The sequence below is a fragment of the Schistocerca nitens genome, chromosome 12 (genome assembly GCF_023898315.1).
Source record: "Schistocerca nitens isolate TAMUIC-IGC-003100 chromosome 12, iqSchNite1.1, whole genome shotgun sequence".
Taxonomy (NCBI): domain Eukaryota; kingdom Metazoa; phylum Arthropoda; class Insecta; order Orthoptera; family Acrididae; genus Schistocerca; species Schistocerca nitens.
The window spans coordinates 100,257,255-100,273,593 of NC_064625.1; the positions used below are offsets into that span (position 1 = coordinate 100,257,255).

The window sequence follows — 16,339 nt, forward strand, 5'->3', positions numbered from 1 at the left end:
AATGGTCAGTACTTTGAATAAAATGTTTTTACTTTTCAATTCAAAATTAGCATTTCATTTTCACAAAAAAATGCTTATTTCGTACCTGTACACCTGGGAAATTGTATGTGTAATATTAGTGTGTCACGTGGTTTACTGAAATCTGAGTGTGAGACACTGTCCACCAGTTTCACCCGTCCCTCCGGCAGGCATCGCGATCGGAGTGTCGGTGGGCCTGGCCTGCGTCGTGGTGTGCGTGGTGGCCTTCCTGTGGCGCAGGCACTGCCCCAAGGTCCGGGGCGGGCGGCACAGGCGGGGCCGTGTCCCGGGGCTCGTGGGGTGCAGCGGCGGCCCGGAGGGGAGCGGCAGGGGCGGAGCCGGGCGGTACGCGCGGCCGCAGCAGCGCCAGTGGGAGCTGGAGGTGCTGGACGCGCCACCGCCGCTGGCCGAGTCACACATCCCGCCACCGCCGCCACCCGAACTTTTTGACACCAAGGTGAGCATGCGGGCAGTGGCCCAGTGAGGTAAAAGTGCAAATGCGTCGACTACACGATTGAGATCGGGGTAAAGAGGTCTGTCTCGAAGGTTGCGAAATGTCAGAGCGTCCTGGTGAGGAGGAGGTGAAGGGACATCGAACAGGTGTGCAGAATTATAGACCTATATCTCTAACGTCGATCAGTTGCAGAATTTTGGAACACGCATTATGTTCGAGTATATTGACTTTTCTGGAGACCAGAAATCTACTCTGTAGAAATCGGCACGGGTTGCGAAAAAGACGATCGTGTGAAAGCCAGCTCGCGCTATTCGTCCATGAGACTCGGAGGGCGGTAGACACGGGTTCCCAGGTAGGTGCCATGTTTCTCGACTTCCGCAATACGTTCGATACAGTTCCCCACAGTCGTTTAATGAACAGAGTAAGAGCATATGGACTATCAGCCCAATTGTGTGATTGGATTGGAGAGTTTCTAGATAACAGAACACAGCATGTCATTCTCAATGGAGAGAAGTCTTCCGAAGTAAGTCATTTCAGGAGTGTCGTAGGACCTTTGCTATTCACAATATACATAAATAACCTTGTGGATGACATCAGAAGTTCACTGAGACTTTTTGCGGATGATGCTGTGGTATATCGAGATGTTGTAACAATGGAATTGTACTGAAATGCAGGAGGATCTGTAGCGAATTGACGCATAGTGCAGGGAATGGCAATTGAATCTCAATGTAGACAAGTGTAATGTGCTGCGAATACATAGAAAGAAAGATCCCTTATCATTTAGCTACAATATAGCAGCCAGCATCTGGAAGCAGTTGTTTGTTGTTGTGGTCTTCAGTCCTGAGACTGGTTTGATGCAGCTCTCTATGCTACTCTATCCTGTGCAAGCTTCTTCATCTCCCAGTACTTACTGCAACCTACATCCTTCTGAATCTGCTTATTGTATTCATCTCTTGGTCTCCTTCTACGATTTTTACCCTCCATGCTGCCCTCCAATGCTAAATTTGTGATCCCTTGATGCCTCAGAACATGTCCTACCAACCGATCCCTACTTCTAGTCAAGGTGTGCCACAAACTCCTCTTCTCCCCAATTCTATTCAATACCTCTTCATTAGTTATGTGATCTACCCATCTAATCTTCAACATTCTTCTGTAGCACCACATTTCAAAAGCTACTATTCTCTTCTTGCCCAAACAAGCAATTAATTCCATAAATTATCTGGGAGTAGGCATTAAGAGTGATTTAAAATGGAATGATCATATAAAGTTGATCGTCGGTAAAGCAGATGCCAGACTGAGGTTCATTGGAAGAATCGTAAGGAAATGCAAGCCGAAAACAAAGGAAGTAGGTTACAGTACACTTGTTTGCCCACTGCTTGAGTACTGCTCACCAGTGTGGGATCCGTACCAGATGGGGTTGATAGAGGAGATCCAACGCAGAGGAGCGTGCTTCATTACAGGATCATTTAGTAATTGTGAAAGCGTTACGGAGATGATAGATAAACTCCAGTGGAAGACTCTGCAGGAGAGACGCGCAGTAGCTCGGTACGGGCCTTTGTTAAAGTTTCGAGAACATACCTTAACCGAGGAGTCGAGCAGTATACTGCTCCCTCCTACGTATATCTCGCGAAGAGACCATGAGGATAAAATCAGAGAGATTAGAGCCCACACAGAGGTATACCGACAATCTTTCTTTCCATGAACAATACGAGACTGGAATAGAAGGGAGAAATGATAGAGGTACTCAAGGTACCCTCCTCCACACACAGTCGGGTGGCTTGTGGGGTATGGATGTAGATGTAGATGTAGTGATAATTAGTGTTCCTCGATACTGTAATGCTATTATGAGGGCTGTTCAAAAAGTAAGGTGACTTTTCAAATTGTGCAGGCAACAAATTCGATTATTGACCTTTTTTTTTTTTTCCATGTTAACATATGTTCAGTGTCTTGGTATATTGTAAGGCTAAGGTGGGGCACAGGTATATCAATGACACTTTTGTCATTTGAAGCCATTCTGATGAACAACTCAGTGACTTTCCAGATATCTGAATAGAGTCCATACCAACATTAAAGTTACTTTGGAGGCAGAAAAGGATCATCAGCGGCTTTCTAGGTGTTTTGGTTACGAATAATGGTGAGAAATCGAGCCACCGCATGCTGATGTCGGCACAAACTTTCAAATCATCACCTGAGTTAGAGAAGAGATTTGCCTATCTCTTGAAATGCTATAATTATTACTTTGCTAAAGCTGGTTGTCATGGTACTGGGAGTGGGTATGCCTGGCTCTTTTATACATGCTGTCCCAGGAGGATTGGTCAGTATTCAAGGATAAGACAGGAACCATCATTCGAAGCAAAGGAATCCTGTAAACATTGGCCCTAAAATCCCTATTTTAAGAACTATAAGCAGTTGCTCATCTTTGTTTACTGTGAAACATTTTTCTTCCACTGTAGACTCTTTGCTTTCCATATTTCGGGAGGAGGTTGTATGAGCCAAAACGAGAAAAAACTATTTAGTAAACATGGGTTCTAAAATGCATGTCTGAAGATCTATGAGCATTTATTCAGTAGAAGAGATATGTTTCATGGTACCAAGATGGAAAAATTCCATAGCTCTTGAGATATGCATTTTAAAGCCCATTGTTACTAGACATTTTTGCTCTGAAGATGATTCCTGTAATATCCCTGAACATTGGCCATTCCTCCTGGGACACCTTGAAGAATCTAAAACATGCAAACAAAAAAAAATATTATGCTAGTGAAGAAATGCAGTGTGTTGGAAAATGAACACCTGTATAGGAGAACACATGGGAATAATATAAGATGCAAAAGAAAACCTCATGTACTAAAAAGTAAGTTTCACCATGAAAACTGTATGTAATATTGTTAAACCAAAATGTAAACAAAATCACTATACAATTGCAGTGACCGCTGATGATGCTTTTGGAGAAAAAAAAATGAGCAAAGAAATTTCTGGTTCAATTACGACTTTATCCTGTTGTGACATATATCATATAATCCCCATATTATTTGTGAAAATTGGGATTATGGAAGAGGGGTCTCTAAAATGAAAAGGCAATGCGTCTCCACTCGACCAGAGAAATGGAAACTGCCTTTGATGATAGTACTGTGCTGTTAGGAGGCTGCTTGAGTAGAGTAGGAAATGGAGGGGGAATAAGGAGAATATCCTTCATCTTTGGTTCTGAATCTGAATCATTTTGTGACAAAAGCAAGCCAGCCACACTCTTTAAAAGGTGGCATCAATCCCTTGCATTGATGCCATAATGCTTGTGCAAAAAATCAATATATAAAAGTTATATATGTGACTGGTGGTACTTATGTATTCTTTCTAGCTACAGAGGTGTGATGAAGTAGCAAAGTAACAATTTTTCAGAAGAAATCCCTGCTGTATTTCATATCAGAGACTCTATTTTGTCCTGTGAATTTTGAAATAGTTTTTAATTGTAACAGAAATTGCCCCTGTGAGATGTGGAAAGTAAGAGAGAGGCATTCACAGAATTTAAACTGTGAGTTATCCAGATACGTCTCAAGACACACTCAGCAAGAGCACTTTCTATGACAGGCGAGGATTCGTTTTCAGGTTCGGTTCCCACTGCAGCATGTAGTTTCTAATTGGTGAGCAAATTGTGAATATAATTTTGTTCTGCTCTGTGAAATGCTTGCTCATGACATAAGTCAATTCCTCATTAGATTAAAATTTCTTACCACTGTGCCACCCTGTCATGTTGTGAAATAGGAAGAAATTGCTTGAAGCTAAATCTGGAGAATAGGGTACCTGAGGAACAAACTGACTGCAGCTGGGTGGGATGGTGCATTGTCATGGTGGAAAATTAACCATTTCTGTGCCACTCTTTCTTATACTGAGCCAGCCTCATTTAAAAAATGACAGTAATGCTCTGTTAATGGTACAATGCATGTCCAAAAAATCTTTATGCAAAAAACTGTGCAAACCAGAGAACTCTGTGGTGAACAGCTTGCCAACTGACAGGTATCAGCTTCTGCTGGAGTTAGTCCACCCGTCCTTCTCCACTTCTTTAACATCTTGTTTTTAGTGTGCACAGATTTCATCAGAGGTGATGATGTGATGCAAAACATATCTCCATTGCAAAAATTACAGATGCCTCACACTGCCCTGCAGACATTTCAACTGCGGTTCCTCAGTCAAAAGTCAGGAAGACTTCTGCAAGCACACATCACGGCAGCTTAGTTCCATTGTGATGGCTTCTGAACAGCTCCCGCAACCACTGTCAAACCTTGGTCACATTGGATTGACCTCTGGAACAGAGAGTGAAAACGTTGAAACTGCATTTATGAAAAATGCAAGTAAATTCCCCAGCTGTTGATGCTTTCATGTTTCTGACTTCTTCAAATAAGGCATTCAGTTTCCTTTTTGTCATTTCTTTTTCTTTACTACAGTAACTACAACTCGTGCAGTGAAGTAATCTGCACACAGAACATAGCTTGCAAACAGATGTAACACACATAATAATGATAAATGCTGATAAAGCCATGTGTGTTCAACATACATTTCAGAACGTGCTGGATGTTTCAAAAAGTATCCTCTATTGTTACAGAATACGGAATTGGTCAAAATCAGGAAAAAACTTGTTTAAATATATAACAGGAAACAAATACTCGTCGAGATACGAGACATTCTGTTCTACAATAGCCATGTGTTGACACTACAGAATTTGGTCAGTGTGGTTATCTCTAATTTTTAGATAATGTTCAGCCCCCTCCTGAACGGATCACAACCTCGTGCGAGCACAGCTGCCTGTCTTGGAATTTAGTATCTTGAACGGGACATGTGCTCCTGTAATGTGTGCATAATGTCTATGGGTTGGACATACACCAATGCTTTTAAATTTCCCCCCAGACAGAAATTTAAGGGACTAAGGGTAGGTGAATGGGGAGGACCTGACCAATCGATCACTTATTAAATGCTTGTGTTAGGTACTATTGTATGTGGCTTAGAAGATAGGTGGTACTCCTGTTGCAACAAGGCATTCAGATTTCTTTTTGCCTGATTACAGAAACTGTAACTCATATAGGGAAGTAATTCCTACACAGAACATAGCTTTCAATTAACCGTTTACTCTTTATGGTGTTCATGTTCTACAATACTGCAAGTAAATTGCCGTGCAACAGTCGGTGCTAAACAATGTTAATTTGTCCAATAAAGTGTATGTCACGGTTAGTATTTCACCCCCAAATCTCCCCCCCCCCTCCCCCCTGCCCCCGACTCAATGATACTAAACTGACTCGATGACAAACTTCCCGGGTTGGTCGACAGTTTGTGTCCACTCACCTGTGGTTATTTTGGTAGCTTATGCTGTCTTTAAAAAAAAAAAAAAAAAAAAAAAAAAAAAAAAAAAAAAAAAAAAAAAAAAAAAAAACACATCAGGACACCTCTTAGTGGACATTAATATGGGTGTGTATACCCCTCGCCTTTATTACGACTTGAACTATGCTGAGTACAGTTTCAGTGATGTGTCTGATTGTCTGCAGAGAAATGGTAGCCCATTCTTCCTCAGGAATCAAAACACGGGAACGTAGTGATGTCGGATGCTGGGGTCTGGAGCGAAGTCAAAAGCTGAACTCGTCCCAAAGCTGTTCCATTGGGTTAAGACAGGGATTCTGTGCAGGCCAGTCCATTTAAGGAATATTATCCTCCACAGACCATTGCCCCACATATTCTTCTTTGTGGGAAGGTACACTATCGTGCCGATGCAAACAGCTGTTGTCTTCGAACTGATCTTCTGCTCTGTGCAGTACACAATGCAGTAAAAAGTTTTCATATCCTTCTGAATTTAGTGTTTTCTTAAGCACAATAAGGATTCCACACCTTAACCATTGGTGGGGGGTGTCATATACCATAGCACCAGCTGTCTCCACATTTCATTGGTGGCACCACACGTGATGGCAGGCTACATTACCCAAACTCTCCCACTGGATTGCCACAGGGAATAGCATGATTCCTCACTCTAAATCACTCACTTCCAGTCATCCACTATCCATTGGCATCTCTCCTTACACTTCCTCAAGTGTTGCTCAACACCGATTATAGAAATATGTGGGGTATGAAGAGTTGCTTCACCATTGTGTATCCCATTCTTTTTAACTCACTACACACAACCGTTGTTCTAGCTGGACTCCTGCTAGCATTTTGGAACTCTGGAGTTAGTCCTTCCACTGATTTCGTGTGATTATTTACAATCACCCTCCACATTGCTCGACAGTATGTGTTCTGTCAGTACATGAGGTGTGTCTGGTCACGATTTGGTGGTTGTTGTTCCTTCACATTTCCATTTCACGATCGATCGTATCACCAACAGCTGACTTGGGCAGTGTTATAAGGGTTGAAATGCCCCTGGTGGATTTCTTATTCAGGTGACATCCAATGACTACTCAACATTCTAAGTCTGACTGATGTATACCCTGCCTCCTTTTGTACTGTCGGGTCTGTCTCTCGTGACATCTAGTGGTCAATTCCACATTACATAGAGGTATCTTGATACTTTGGATCAGATAGTGTAATATACCACACTCCGTGAATCCCATAAATGGGATGCAAGCTGTGAACTGCAGATCCTCAGCATTCCATCTTAAAATTCATTGGCAGGACAGTAATGTCGTAATCTTGTAGGCTGAGAGCTTGCATGACCAGGGTACAGCTAGGGTAATGGCTCATGCAGAACTGACCAAACAAGAGCATTGTTTGTATTGACAAGAGCTCCATCTTTTCATGTACTGGTTTCAGTATCATCTCCTGTGCATATATGGAATGTATTTGCAGTTTTGAATATGGACTACCATTGGCTGTATAATGGAATGAAGACAATGAAAATTTGTTCCGGACCACAACTTGAACCCAGCTTTGCCGCTTATCGAGAGTGTTCACCGTAAGGCTATTCGAGCACACTTTGTGACGAGACTCAAAACTTCCGTAGGTTGTCAACCGTGTGTCTCCAATCTGCACTTCATAATTGGCCTACAGACTGTGCGAGGTGTAACACGATTCCTTCCTCTTGTTGCGAATGGTACCTTGTCTGCAAGCTGCTCAAACAACCTGCTTAACAGTTTTCCCCCTTTCCGACAGATTGAATTGTCGAGAATGTCATTCACTGTACGTGATGTGTGCTGGTTTAACCCCATGGACTAAACCGTAACACAGTAATGTGTGTGCCATTTCCCATGTGGATTTTAGGACTGCATTTCACTATTTGCAAGCTCAACCTCAAAATGATACCCACAATATGGCCGATGTGTAAGTGCTGTGTCAGAGGACTTAAGAAGTTCAGAGACAAACTCTGCCAGTAAGAAATGAGCAATGGATGTCACCAGGAATACAGCTCACACTGTGAGTGCCAGCCATTCTCATCACGCATGAAATGCCCACTATTGGGAAAAGCATTGGCTCAGCACATAAGCTTTTTTCTAGTTGTGACCAATACTAACGCATGTAACAATATGTGACTTATTTTAACAGTTAAACTGCTGCCTTGTAAAACTTTTAAGTTTCTAGGAATGTCAGCTTTTTTATCAATTTTCGATATATTTTAGTGCAATGACTGGCCAACATTTAACTATAATATTAACCCTTTATGAAAACTGAAACTTCTTCTCCTGGATTACTTTTTTGAATATTTAGTTTTTCCTCATACATTTTTATGAATGTGAGGATCTGCAAAACATACAAAAGTGTACTACAGTCAATACAATTGGTTATTACCATTCCAGACCTAATAATCTACTATTCTACTTTCAGGAATTGAAAAGAAACATCACAACACCATAATTATAAATTATTTCACGCTTTTTTTCATAGTATAATTTTTTTGAGGTGACACACTGAAGCATGGCTTTTTGCCCATGACCCACTTAATTTTCTGAACCGATAACAATAAAGTGTTTCAGAGTTGAGGAAAGGAAAAAAAAAACATCAAAAAAGTGTGAATATTTGTTTCAATAAACATTTTATGAAATCAAAATGAGAAATACTCATTTGAAGTTCAACAATTTCTTCTTGCACAAAGTCACAGTCACCATATGAATCATTGATATTGTCATTCTCACTGTTATTGTGGATAACATCTTCCTCCATTTCAAGCAAAATTTTGTCATTCATAGGAAAACTTGAAGCTTTGACCTTCATTTCCTTACTGAAGAAACAGCTGCTGCCCTCCATTAATTTGATTCCATACAACCGAACCGATGTACCTGCTAATGTACAAACCACATTTCCACAATCTATCAGCTGTTATAGGATACATTATTTCATATTTAAAAGCGGAGGAAATTGTACACTGTAAAATGACAGGATTGGCAATCTACCAAAAATTTCTTGTCCCGTCAGTTGTTGGGATTGCCAGTCATAGTGTTAAGTCACATTATAACAATACTGGCAGAAATAAAAGAAGGTTCAAGAGAGGGATTAAAATTCCAGGTGAAAGCATGTAGATGATAAGATGTGCTGGTGACATTATTATCTTGAGTCAAGTGAGGAAGAATTACAGGAGCTGTTGAATGGAATGAACAGTCTAATGATCTCACACTGTGAACTGAGAGTCAACTGAAGAAAGGCAAAAGTAATGTAGAGTAGCAGAAATGACCTTAGTGATATACTAAACATCAAAGTTGGTGACCGTGAAGTTGACGAGGTGAAGGAATTCTGCAACCTTGAAGCTAAACAACTTGTGGCAGATGAAGCAAGCAGGACATAAAAGCAGACTATCATAGGCAGTGGGGGCTTTCGTGACCAAAAGAAGTTTACTGATCTTAAACAGAGGTCTTAATTTGCGATGTACGCTTGGAGCATAGCACAATATGGAAGTGAATCAGACTGGGGAAACTGGATAAGAAGAGATTCGTTTGAGATGAGGAGTTGAAAATTAGGTGTACTGATTAGGAGTGAGGAAAAGACTGACACAAAAGAGGAACAGGATGATAGGATATCTTTTAAGAAATCAGGGACTAACTTTTACAGTACTAAAGGGAACTGTGGAGGGTAAAAGTTTTAATGGAAGACAGTTGTTGGAATATATGTGACAAATTATTAAGGACATTGGATGTGCGTACTATTCTGAGATGAAGAGGTTGGCATTGGAGAGGAATGTGTGGCGGGCTGCATCAAAATGCTCAAAAGATTGATGACAGAACCTACAAATATATTTTCACATTTAAATTTAAGTTCCCTACCACACTGTGTTCTCAACATATGTCATTGCTGAGGCTCTGTATTGTCAATTGTTTGTATTGAAGTGTTGTAGTTTCAAATTGGCAAGATGCTGATCAGAGTATGGAAAAAGAGCCACGATTGTCAAAGGCCTTCACACAAGATCTTTGGCAGCCGGTACAAATTGCTTCTCCAGATACCCAGAATCTGCATTTTGTGATGTTGTGGCATAATATTTGGCATTAGAACAATTAAATGAAGATTTCAGAGTACTGTATAGGAAGCGTAACTCAAAAGACCACATCAGGAAGATGCGTAAAGTCATCCAAAGTAGGGCTCCTTCACCAGAGTTCAGATAATTTCAGGCAATCTTTTCTACTTTTGGTTAAGATTACCAACATTAGCAAATCGTTAATGGTAGAATTGTTGGTGAGGATCATCTGTAGAAATACTCCCACTGATAAGTCCTTTCAGAGACTGCTAGGACAAAGTGAGTCTGTTGTTGCAATTTGCTTCTACGTACATTGAAAAATGGTGTCATGCGGTGAATCATATTCTTTTCTAACAAAAAATTTTTTACAGTGGATGCAAAATCTAATTTGGAAAATGACTGCTGGCTTGCACACAGTCCAGAGTCTGTTGCCAGATCAAAATTACCCCGAAGTCTTTGAGTGCTAAGTGTTGTGTTCAGTGAGGGTCTTCGTGGCCCTCATTTATTTTTAACAAATGGAAATGTCACAAATGAAGTTTATGTGAGTGTTATGGAGCTATGCCTGGAAACATTGGCATCTGGAATTCAACATGTTTTTGTGCAGAGTGGTTCACTGGCTCCTGTAGCTGTTTGGTAAAAAACTGGTTGTCTGATAATCTATATATATATTGTGTTCTAAGGACTTTTAGTCTCCCAACAACTACTATTTAAATCTGGGTCAGTACATAAAGAGCTGAGTTGATAGTCTCTCGAACAAATCGAATCCCTTCAGTGAGATGGGAGAAGGACTGCCATCGAGGCAGTTCACCATCATGGACTGAGATACATTTTATCGTGCATGCACGCACTTCACATTTAGATCAGAAGCCATTATCTGAAGTAAAATGATTATAGCTCCCCCCCCCCCCCCCCCCCTCGCCTCTCCCATTTACCACGTAAAAGTCCCCCGCTCACCATATAAAATGTGCCACTAGCAAAATTTTGTTTAGAGAAACTTTTAAATATGTCCATATTGTGGTGATGTGCCCTGTATTGTAAAAGTGGTATGGGCAGTCAGCTGTGACCTTTCTATGCAGGTGCGCAGATAAATCTGTCTATTCCCATTAACCTAATCCTTTTTCATCTCTTGAACTGGAGATACATAACCTTCCTTCACAAAGCTAGATAGTGTTTAATTTGTTGTATGTCTGTTGCTGTCTGGTCAGTAGACGTTTAGACATTTTCCTTGTGTGTATGAGAGCCAGTCTATAATTAACCAAACAAACATGGTTACTGAAGGCAACACTTAATGCAGGAAATTGAAAGTTTTGTGTTGGCTATCTTGCGAACAGCGTTACTTATCTGTTGGATTAATATTTATGTAAACATAATATTTAAGGACTTAACCAGAATGAGATTTTCACTCAGCAGCGGAGTGTGTGCTGATAAGAAACTTCCTGGCAGATTAAAACTGTGTGCCAGACCGAGACTCGAACTTGGGAGCTTTGCCTTTCGTGGGCAAGTGCTCTCCCAACTGAAGCTGTGAGGACGGGGCGTGAGTCGTGCTTGGGTAGCTTCCGGAGTGGCCATGCAGTTCTGGGCACTACAGTCTGGAGCCGAGCGACCGCTACGGTCGCAGGTTCAAATCCTGCCTCGGGCATGGATGTGTGTGATGTCCTTAGGTTAGTTATGTTTAATTAGTTCTAAGTCCTAGGTGACTGATGACCTCAGAAGTTAAGTCGCATAGTGCTCAGAGCCATTTTTGCTTGGGGAGCTTGGTTGGTAGAGCACTTGCCCGCGAAAGGCAAAGGTCCCGAGTTCAAGTTTCGGTCCAGCACTCAGTTTTAATCTGCCAGGAAGTTTCATCTAAGTACTTAGTTTTGATGTCATGCCTGCGTGATGAAAATACTTTTGAAGAATAGCATTCTGCGATCCTGTTTTAACTTTTGGAAAAGATACAAACATCAGAAGTATTCTCTTGCGTGAAGAAACAGCATGGCAGTAGTTGCGTAAACTGTGTAAGCCTTTACACAAGAATGGAAAAATTTAAAAGTTGCAGCAAAACAGTAACCATCAAGCACTGCTCCCGCCATCCATTCACATTATTGAGCTTGCGTTGCCATCTCATATTTATCACTTATCTGAGGAGGAATGGGGGTAGGGGGTGAACTAAGTATGTAACCATATGTACAGATTAATTTGCAAGATCAATGTAAAATGACTTGTTCACTTCATACAATTTATTGTGCAAAATGATCCATGCAATATGCAACTTATTAACTAACAGAATGTGTTGCCAAAGAATGTTGAATGAGTATTGGCACAACTCACTCCATCATCTAAATTGAACTGAATTACTGCTGAAGTTATGGGGTGTGTGTTCAGAGAGTTTACTGTCCTTCACACAGAACAGAGGTTTTACTTTTGTACCGCATTCAAAAATCATTTCAGTAGCAAAGAAGACGCATTTTTTTGACAGGATTTCAACCTGTGATGGAAGTCAGTTACATCATTTTTACCCAGAGTTCACATGTCGAAGTACGCTGTGGAAACATCCTGACTCTCCAGCCCACACGTAATTAAAATGGGTGGAAAGACTATGCTGACCACCTTTCAAAGTGTCCATGGTCAGATTTATGTTATTTATTTATTTATTCGAGGAGCATCACACTAAAACAGCCTATATGTCTCAGGCACTATTGAGAACAAAGTCAATCCTGCACTGAAGAGGAAATATCTGGAATGGCAGAGGATATGCTTGCTGCTGCTTCAAGACAGGATATGCGTGCTGCTGCTTCAAGACAATGCTCAACCTCGTGTGGTCCAACTGACACCTGAAACTTTTGGCAAAGTGGGTTGGAAGCTTCTGTCTCATCCTCCTGACCTTGCCCATTTGGATTTTTATCTGTTTTGGTCTCATGAAAGAAGCTTTGTATGTCAGCAAGTTAAATGGCAATGAAGGGGGTAAAAAGGGGGGGGGGGGCAAAATTGTCATCCAGATGTAAATAAAGGATTCTTTGCAAAGGAAATAAGAAGACTTGTAAGAAGATTAGATAAGTGCATAGAAGTTGGTTTGGATTGTGTAAAAAGATAGAGTTTAGCTTATTGATTTAATAAACCATTTCTAATGTAAAGCTATTTGTTTTTGTCTGTGTAATTATTGTATGATCAACGTATTTGGTTGTAATATCATTTTGGACAGTTGTTTCCTTTTATAGACAGTAGTTGATATATATAAGCTAGATAGCTGGAAAACAGCCATACTAATTTTCTTAATGTGAAGGAATTTTAAGACCTATGTGTAATTGTTCATATCTTAATTGATGGATACTTTATTGATAGCAGTGATAATAGTGATGTCCTCTCTGCCTGTTATTTCCCAATATCCTTTCTGTTCCACTATACTTATTCATACACTTGCGATCTTTCTGAACTGCTTGTAAGTGGTTCCACATAACTTTTGTATCAGAAGTCTATTTTCGCAAGTACATACTGTTCCCATTGTTTCCATATTAAAGGAACAAAGCAATTTTATCTGTCGACACATGATTAACTGTGGTACTCCCCATCCTTCCTATCAGTATCCTTTGGACACCTTGCATGTCTTCACCTTACTGAAGTGCAGTTCAGCACTGAATTAGTTATCCAGATCCCTGTAAATTCTTCATTGAGTAGGATGTTAAATAAACCTCCTTTTATCCCAGTCGTATAGAAGCTCTTGCAGTGAATATAACCTTTTCTCTCGATCGACACTGTTCGTCTTGTTGCCGAATGTTGTAACTGGGCTGTCTCCCTAGTAATTTTCTTTGGTGGCCTGTCTGTGGATAACTTGGGCCCTCTCTCACTGCCTCACATACCAGCCTCACCATCCGATCTCTCAATAGTATTGATAGGGATGGGGAGTATGACATAGATGGTGACCTGGAAAAGATAGCCACTCAGACTGGCAACACGATCGTGCATTTCGTGGAACTGTTTCAGCGTCACGATCGGCCTCATCTTAATACAGCCATCAGGCGTAATAACATGAGACTTGGGGGTGTGCTAATGACAGAAGGCGTGAGTCACATTTCAGTGGTGTCGGTGGAGTCTATCAGCAGGACGGGTTTCACTAGACATGGCCTGCACCTCAACAGGTATGGAAAGGGGAGGTTGGCAAAGCTTATAGGTGACAGCATAGGTGGGGGTGGGGGGATCACTCATGGGAAAATTCCAGTAGTTGTGGGTGTTAGAGCTGTACCTTTTTTAGATTGAAGTCAGCTGACAGGTATTCCTGCTTAAGGGAAGTCTCTCTAACAAAGAAACCACTTTCGACAAAGCTTAGGTATCTGATTAATGAGGGAATTAGTATATTTCATCAAAACATACAAGGCATTAGAGATAAAGTTAGTGAACTACTTATAGATGTTGATTCTGAAATTATTGGTATATCTGAACACTTCTTAAATAAGGAGATAATTCAGAGGCTTCCTTTACCAGGATACAGGTTGGCTGGCAGCTTTTCTAGGAGCTCTTTGTGGTGTGGGGGAGTAGCCATGTATGTGAAAAACAGTATCCCATTTGAGTCAATTGATGTTTCAAAGTACTGCACTGAAAAGGTGTTTGAATGTTGTGCAGATGTGGTTAAATTTAGTGGAGCTAAACTTCTTACTGTTGTTATTTATAGATCCCCAGACTCCGATTTCACAACATTTTTGCTAAAGCTAGAGGAGGTTCTTGGTTCACTTTATAGGAAATACAAAAAGTTAGTTATATGTGGTGACTTCAATATACATTGTATAAGTGATTGTGCAAGGAAAAGGATGCTGGTAGACCTCCCTAATTCATATAATCTTATACAAACCGTATTCTTTCCAACGAGAGTGCAAGGGAACAGTAGAACAACCATAGACAATATTTTTGTTCATTCGTCATTACTAGAAGGGCATTCTGTTAGCAAAATGGTGAATGGCCTTTCAGATCATGATGCACAAATTTTAAGTGTAAAAGATTTTTGTGCTGCAACACATGTTAAATATAGTTACCAACTTTTTAGGAAAGCTGATCCAGTTGCTGTAGAGACTTTTGTAAACCTTATCAAGGAACAAGAGTGGCAAGATGTTTATAGTGCTGATACAGTAGACGATAAATATAATGCTTTCCTCAATACTTTTCTCGTGCTCTTTGAAAGTTGCTTTCCGTTAGAACATTCAAAATAGGGTACTAGCACAAACAGGCAGCCTGGGTGGCTGACTAAAGGTATAAGAATATCTTGTAGAACAAAGTGGCAATTATATCAAAACGTTAGAAACAGTCACAATCTAATTGCAGTAGCCCATTACAAACAGTATTGTAAGGTGCTTAAAAAAGTTATTAGGAAGGCAAAAAGTATGTGGTATGCAGATAGAATAGCTAAGTCTCAGGATAAAATTAAAACCATATGGTCAGTCATAAAGGAAGTGGCTGGTCTGCAGAGACAGGTCGAGGATATAGAATCATTGCATAGTGGGAATGTCCGTGTTACTGATAAATCGCGTATATGTACAGTATTTAATAATCACTTTCTGAATATAGCAGGTGAACTAAATAGAAACCTAGTCCCAAAAAAAAGTGTTCCGAGACTGTTACCTGAAATGCTCCTCCATGATACTGACAAGAGGGAGATTGAGTTAATAATTAAATCACTAAAGACCAAGAACTCTCATGGATATGACTGGGTATCTAGCAGAATAGTGAAGTATTGTTCCATGTATGTTAGCCCAGTACTTAGCCATATCTGTAACTTTTCCTTTAGGAGTGGTCGGTTTCCTGACCGATTAAAGTACTCGGTAGTGAAGCCACTTTATAAAAAGGGAGACAGGGAGAATGTTGATAATTATAGACCTATTTCTATGCCATCGGTGTTTGCTAAAGTTATCGAGAGGGTTGTATATTCAAGGTTACTGGAGCATTTAAATTCACATAATTTGCTGTCAAATGTACAGTTTGGTTTTAGAAATGGCTTAGCAACTGAAAATGCTATAGTCTCTTTTCTCTGTGAGGTTTTGGACGGATTAAATAAAAGGTTGCGAATGTTAGGTGTTTTCTTTGATTTAACGAAGGCTTTTGACTGTGTTGACCACAAAATATTACTGCAGAAGTTGGAACATTATGGAGTAAGGGGAGTAGCTTACAATTGGTTCGCCTCTTACTTTAAGAACAGAAAGCAGAAGGTAATTCTCCACAATATTGAGAGTGGTAATGATGTTCAGTCCCAATGGGGCACTGTTAAATGGGGCGTTCCCCAAGGATCGGTGCTGGGGCCACTGCTGTTTCTTATTTATATAAATGATATGCCTTCTAGTATTAGAGGTGATTCAAAAATATTTCTGTTTGCTGATGACACCAGCTTGGTAGTGAAGGATCTTGTGTGTAATATTGAAACATTATCAAATAATGTAGTTCATGAAATAAGTTCGTGGCTTGTGGAAAATAATTTGATGCTAAATCACAGTAAGACTCAG

General features: G+C 40.5%; 1 protein-coding gene across 1 annotated transcript in view; it reads left to right on the forward strand.

Moving 5' to 3' along the window:
• The window catches only part of LOC126214933 (protogenin A-like), a 323,877-nt gene that overhangs the window by 289,079 nt on the left and 18,459 nt on the right, over positions 1–16,339 (forward strand). The window contains exon 16 of the mRNA XM_049941572.1: positions 168–475. Coding sequence (XP_049797529.1) covers positions 168–475 — 308 coding nt within the window. The remainder of the gene's footprint in view (positions 1–167; positions 476–16,339) is intronic.